The 7,260-nt window shown below is 43.3% G+C and overlaps 1 protein-coding gene across 1 annotated transcript in view; it reads right to left on the bottom strand.

Moving 5' to 3' along the window:
- SCAF11 (SR-related CTD associated factor 11) overlaps nucleotides 1-6,446 on the bottom strand; it is a 59,909-nt gene extending 53,463 nt beyond the window's left edge. Inside the window, exons 1-4 of the mRNA XM_018559485.1 lie at nucleotides 6,417-6,446; nucleotides 4,478-4,563; nucleotides 2,361-2,416; nucleotides 691-722 (exon numbers count right to left, since the gene is read on the bottom strand). Of these exons, the coding sequence (XP_018414987.1) occupies nucleotides 691-722; nucleotides 2,361-2,416; nucleotides 4,478-4,488 (99 nt within the window). The 5' untranslated portion in view covers nucleotides 4,489-4,563; nucleotides 6,417-6,446. The remainder of the gene's footprint in view (nucleotides 1-690; nucleotides 723-2,360; nucleotides 2,417-4,477; nucleotides 4,564-6,416) is intronic.
- Nucleotides 6,447-7,260: the final 814 nt, after the last annotated feature.

The raw sequence follows: 7,260 nt of genomic DNA, 5'->3' as shown, positions 1-7,260 counted from the left end.
GAAAAGGAGGGAAATTTTAAAAAAAAAAAAAAAAAAAAAAAAAAAAAAATCATACCGCCAGGGAGGTAGAAAAAAAAAAAACAAAAAAAAAACCCTTGAACGCGCGTTTCACTGAAAGTAAAAACGTGCTAAAAACGAGCAGAAAAAACGCGCCTATGGTAACGCCCAGGTGTGAACCCAGCCTAAGGGTTTGACTTCCCCAAGACAAAGGTTCTTTCACCCACAACTTGACTATCCTTCAGCAGAGAGGTGAGGGAGTTAGTGTGGTGAGACAGAGGGAAATACACTTCCTAAACCCAAATGGATGCCCACATACAAGAATTAAAATGAAAAAAATAAAAATAAATGTTTGGCCATGCGTGTGCACCTGCTCTCCTCAAATGCTGCCATCAATATAATGGTTAAATCTTGCACACGACCAGTAGTGGTCAGTCTGCACTACCATGCATGTGCAGGATCTTGCTGCCTGTCACTACTGTGCATGCATCTCGCTGCCACATTTCTGATAATCACAATATGGTGGTGCATCTACAGTTCTGTATATGGCAGACCAGAGAGCTAAGCTCTCTCCACAGCTGCCACTCACGTAATTTGATCAATGCCAACATTTTTCTTTAATTAAAAAAAATTGTTTTAACATATAGTACATATAGTAAAGGTCAATCAACTAAAACAAAGATGATATATTACCTCCAATTCTGGAATTTCCTCATATTTGCATCCTAAAAAAAACAAAAACACAACACTGTAATCAAGATTAAAGTTTAAGTTGGGTATTAAGTTTAGTAGAGGTGAAAATTACTGCCAAGTATAATACCAGGCCATATGCAAACAACCACTTCAGGAATGCAATGGGTATAGAAATGGTGTCGTCCTGAAGTGGTTGTACTAACGTCACGGCTGCTGCACTGTTACTGGTACTGTTTTTTCAGCCAAATGATGGCTTTCACAGAGCTGTCGAGCTGCCCAATCACTTGTACATGCTGCTAGAAAGTGAGCACTCCTCCACTCCACCGCTGCTGGCTGCCTGGGACCAGCACGGAGGTTGTCTGCAGCTTAAGCAGAGGGAGATCAGCACACTTAGTGGCTCATCTTCCCTCTGCCTACTGAACCGGAAGCAATAACGATTTCATATGATGTACTCTGTAAATCAGGACGAATAAATTAGTTTATTTTGAATGGCTTTTCTTAAGCTGCAATAACTATGTACACATTATTGCCAAAAACTGACTGGCTTCGGGCAGGCAGCTGGGCTAAATGTAGAGGAGCAGCCATTTTGTACAAATAATCTTGAGCGACTGTACACTTCCAAAGGAGCCCAATTGTCACTCCCCCTCCACGAACACCATAGCTGGCTTCACGGCCAATCGGGAAGCCAGGAGGTGGGTCACTACCCGCCGCACAGCTTCTTGATTGACTGGGAAGCCGGCTCCATGCTTTATGGCTGGCACAATGCTAATTGGCCGGGAAGCAGGAAGCCGCCATTACCCACCAGCCTGCTTCCTGACTGGCCAGGAAGCCAGCTCAATGATGATTGGCTGGGAAGCCACAGTTCCATGTTCCCTCACGGCACTGCCGGTCAGAAGAAATCTCCCTGAATCTGACCGGAAGTATAAGTACTAACACACACGGTTTTTGGAACCACCTACTTGCTGAGTTCCTTAAAAAAAAACTGTGTGCAGGTGTACCTAGAAGAAGTGATGCTGTTCTGAAAGCAAAGGGTGGTCACAGCAAATATTCATTTGGATTTCTCTACTGTTCATTTACTTTCCATTTTGTTCTTTGATAAAAAAAATTTAAGTGAACCTTTACCCATATATCTTTAAAGTAACAAACACCTTTAGAAAAGTTTAGTAATGAAAATCAGATATTTATAGATAAATTGCTGGCTTTGTATTCTTTGCATACCTTATTGCCTTCTGACAGTGGCCATGTAAACTAAGGGCAGGTTATCTAGATATCACTTTACTTCCTGGAACTCTGGTACATGTGACTAGGACATGTACATCATCTCAGGGAAGGAAAATGCCTTTGCCTGAAATCTTATGAGATTACAGATGAGATTTCCCAGCAATGCTCTACTGATGTGCCCTTCTCAGGATGCAAAGCTTTGGCACATTAAAATAATTAATGCCAGAACTGGACCAGAAAGTAGATGAACTCCATTTGTAAATAACATTATAGAAAAATTACTTTTATAGAAAAAGGCAACAGGTAACAAAACAAAAACAATGTACCAAAATTATATATACATATATATATATAAATATATATACATATATATATATATATATATATATATATATATATATACACATATATACATATATACATATACACACACACACACACACACATACCATCTTTTGTGGAATTATTCACGATTTCATTTGCAGATTTCTTGATAACATCCATTCTGTAAAATAGGGGGGAAAAAAGCTGTTTTTCTGCACCTTATATAGAAGCACATCTAACAAGCAGCAGATGGCCCATATATCATAACTACCTGATTTGCAAAATCCTAAACAGGCAAATTACAATTCACTATAGTATCAGGCCACTAACTTTGACTGCGAATTAAAGAACTGTACCTTTAGTAGAATTGACCTTTAGGTGGTGAGTGACACCCACCACCTAAGAGCAGTCTGTCTGTTAAAATATTACATTCCCCCTATTTTAGGAAACCAGGTAAGGTCCGCACAGGTTTTGCAGCTAAACATCCCTAGTGGGTCCTCTATTTACAGCATATGCATGCCACGGGTGCATTCATTCTTTTAGCCATTCAGCATAGGACGACTCACCCATTGGAATGAATGGAGCCGTAGCACGCATGTTCAGTAAAAAGAGCCAAAGCAAACAGCAGCAGGTAGAGTAACAACTACCTGAATGGGTTGAAAAGAGCAAAAAAAAAAAACAGACCCCTAAGGGAACACGGGACAACAGGCCCACAAAGCAAGACCAGCGAGTTTAAGGATGTCAAGAGGCCCAAGCCTTAAACCTCCAACCCTATGCATTAGGGAGGAAAGGCTCCTTGAAGGAGGGATGTTTAGGACAGCCATCCAAACTAATATGAGATAATCAAGATGGAGATCTAGCATAATACCCCAATGTGATGTTCAAGGTCCCAAGTAGTTGGAGACAACACCCAGGGGAATCAGCTTAAGTCAGTCAGATACTGACAAAGAAAGAAGGGAGCAAAAAGAACCCCAAAGTAAAAAAAAGGCAGGCATGGGAAGCAACCACTCCATACTAACCAGAAAATGGTAGGTTGAGAGCTGTCCTCAAGGACACCTGTGGCGTCACTAAAACCTGACTGGGAAGACGCCCTGCAGGGCCTGTCTACCTGATCCAGGACATAGGAGTACAACTCCTGTGACCTGCTCTGATCCAGCAAAGTGTCCTCAATCGTATAATGAGGGGGAGGAACCTTAACCAGAGATCCAAGAATGATAATCTGATTATGGACAGGAGCATGGAATACATTTTGAGCAACTTCCCATTGAGGCTGAGAAGCAACCACAGTAGAAGAGCCTTACTCCAAATAATTCTAACCCACTAGCAACCATGGGGAGCACCCCCAAGTGGACACAATCTTTGTCCCCAGAATGGAGAGGCCCAGAAGGTTAAGAGCGAAGAGTCCTCCCACAATGCGGGAAAGGAATTACCCCACAGATACTAAGAAACTGAGTGTTCATATCAAGGTCAATTAAGTCCTTAGGGACCATCTGCACATCTTGCCTCAAGTCCAAGCTCACAGAGACCAGGGGGGAGACTTAGGAAGATCAATAAGAGGAGGGAGGATGAAAAGAGGGTAAGTCCCCATTAACCCCTAAATGGGAAGGGTGGGGGAGTACTGTGACTGTTTCAGAATCTACCACTAACCAAGAGGGTAGAAATGCTTCAGCGAGAATCTAGGCTGGTCAGCCTTGCTCGCTGTAAAGCAATAGTTACCAACACTAGACATCTCTAAGGATCCATCTGGTGGAAACTTGAAAAGGGTCACAGAACTGACCCTTTTCAAGGAGGACCACCTGAGAGACCCACAATGGGAATGCCAAGAAAAGGCACTAGAGTGGACACAAGGTGCTGTTAACAACTTATATCAGTTGCTTATATCATACCCAGGAGAGACTGGAGCATCAGCACACTGGGCCAGGGAAATACAATAGGCATGACTCACTTTCTCTCCACAGTAACTCTTAGGTCCTTAGGGACAAGCCCATCCTAACTTCACCCTCCTGGTGGGCATACCCCAAAAGGGTCTTTAATGGCAAGCCTACACCCATTGATGGACCAAAGACCTGGACCTGTGCCACACCCTGAGGCTAATGCAACACTTTGCCCTAGGCGAGTGCCTAATGCAGAATTTAGTGATCAAAGCAACATCACAGGCTGGCCCTGCATCCTCTTCCCCGTGGTGTCTGGGTATAGTCAGACATTTTAACCCAAAAAATGAAATCTTCACATGTTCACTGACCTAAAATACATCTTCCCTTTTGTACAGCATGACTGGCATAGGTTGCAGCTGCAGTTTTCTCTTGGTCTTCTTGCCACGACATGGATCTATAGCACATGAACAGAACATGCAAACGGAAAAAGGAAAGAAATGCGCTTAATGTGTTAATATGCACATGAAAAAAAAAAGAAGATAACCTAAGATGGTCTATTTCAAACACCTTGTTACATAAAGTGTGCAGAGAATACATACATACATACATACATACATCTCAAAAGGTCCACTCGCCTGCCCGCATTTGGCGAGTAAAAATAAAGTTAGGGCGAGTGGAAATTTGGGTCTCCATGTACCGGTTCGCAGGCCAACTCTGGCCCGCGAGCCGGTACTATGTGACCCGCAGACAGCTGACATGTCAGGCACACGGTTGCAGACCGTGTACCTGACTTGCGGGAGCAGCTCCACGGTCTGCATCTGTGTCGGATGCAGACGGCAGAGCAGCTCCGGCTTCCTTCAGCCGGAGCTCTGACAGTTCTGAGCTCCGGCCGAAAGAACGTATGTGAGGAGGATCGATCCCAGCTGCAGACCTCACTATTCACCCCCAGATAACCAGGGATCGATCCTCTTCACAACCTCCTCCCTGCAAAGACGTGAACATTTATGGGGCTCAGGGGGAGTGTATTATTTTGTGTGTGTGTGGAGTATATTATTGTGTGTGTGTGTGTGTAGTATATTATTTTGTGTGCGTGGGGTGGGTTAATAAGGGCGGATTATATTATGTGTGTGTGGGGGGTTAATAAGGGGGGAGTATATTATTTATTGTGTGTGGGGGGGGTAATAAGGGGGAGTATATTATTTTATGTGCGTGTGTGTGGGGGCTTATATTATATTTGTGCGGGGGGTGTAACGTTGAGAAGTGTATTATTGTGTTTTAAGCTGGTAGCTAGTAGCTCAGGACTTGAAATTTTGAGATAGATAGTACTGTGAAGCATGGGGGCGGCAACATTATGCTTTGGGGCTGTTTCTCTGCAAAGGGACCAGGACGACTGATCCGTGTACAGGACAGAATGAATGAGGCCATGTATCGTGAGATTTTGAGTGCAAACCTCCTTCCATCAGCAAGGGCATTGAAGATGAAACGTGGCTGGGTCTTTCAACATGACAATGATCACAAACATACCGCCCGGGCAACGAAGGAGTGGCTTCGTAAGAAGCATTTCAAGGTCCTGGAGTGTCCTAGCCAGTCTCCAGATCTCAACCCCATAGAAAACCTTTGGAGGGAGTTGAAAGTCCGTGTTGCCCAGCGACAGCCCCAAAACATCACTGCTCTAGAGGAGATCTGCATGGAGGAATGAGCCAACATACCAGCAACAGTGTGTGCCAACCTTGTGAAGACGTACAGGACACGTTTGACCTCTGTCATTGCCAACAAAGGATATATAACAAAGTATTTAGATGACCTTTTGATATTGACCAAATACTTATTTTCCACCATAATTTGCAAATAAATTTGTTCCAAATTAGCCAATGTGATTTGTCTGGATTTGTTTTCTCATTTTGTCTCTCATAGTTGAGGTCTACCTATGATGCCAATTACAGGCCTCTCTCGTCTTTTTAAGTGGGAGAACTTGCACAATTGGTGGCTGACTAAATACTTTTTTGCCCCACTGTATATATCTATATCTACACACACACTTTGTAAGGTAAATGCCCAGCTGCTCATCCACAAATATTATCTATATAAAACCAAAAGTAGGTAGGCGCTCATGAGTCTCCAGTAGTTAGTGAAGTGAAAGCAACAGTCCACCTCAGTCCGTTGAGATATACAGACAAAATTTTTTATTATACAGCCAAAGCAAAAAATTTTAACTGAAGAAAACACTTTGGCTGACCTATTAAACATCAATGCACTTCAACATCTTACATACTACACGAGCGTAGGCATAACAAACACAAATCTTACCTTGGTACATCCAAAAACGGGATCTATTTTATACACATTTTTTAATTTGTGTTAATCCATATTTGGTTGGACATGTCAGGGTCCCAATTTGTTTAGCGTGCCCATTACACTAACACCTTGCGAGATACACATGTATTGGCCTGGATGGCATGAATGGATTTATTTTTAGAGAAAGCGAGAAAGAGAAAGCAGAATACCAGATGAGGAAGAATTTGTGACATTCATAGCAGTTTTAAAAAAAAAAACTTTATTCCTGGCACATGTCTCAGAGGGTGGGGGGGCATTTAGCACATAAAATGCATAATTCCCCACGTTTGTCTATTATAAAGTGCTGCAAGAAAAGAATTCCTGTTGATCCTGCAAGAAATCAAGTGAGCATTTCCCTTTCTGTGGTGAGCTGACAATTCTGATTTTGTTGTACTTAAAGTATCAAGCAATGTTGTCAGCTCATCTCCATAAAACATTAAGTGGGAGCAAGGCTGACCAAATTTGATGGTACCCTTCTAAGAAAAGGACCACCCACAAGTTTCTCTGAAATAATTTGAAACTGGCCCTGTTCACGGCTCCACACACGCTGCGCGCCGCACCTCCTCCCCAGCTCACACTCGCCGCTAACCGCATCCACACACCGCACCTCCTCCCCGCCTCACGCTCACCGCCCTCCCACATCCACAATCGGCACAGGAACGCGGGGAGAAGAAGTGAGGAGCAGGTGTGTGGGGGGGATGACAATCGCAGATAGACAGGCCTGCACTCCCCCCACATGGTGCTCTATAATGTATTGCTGGGATTTGTATTCCTCTATAGCTGATGGTACATTGTGCTGTATATTATAGGAGAGACT

Source organism: Nanorana parkeri, unplaced genomic scaffold, assembly GCF_000935625.1.
Source record: "Nanorana parkeri isolate BGI_ZX_2015 unplaced genomic scaffold, ASM93562v1 scaffold399, whole genome shotgun sequence".
NCBI lineage: Eukaryota > Metazoa > Chordata > Amphibia > Anura > Dicroglossidae > Nanorana > Nanorana parkeri.
Note: the sequence above shows the minus strand (reverse complement) of the source record. Positions and strands in the feature narration are given on the sequence as shown.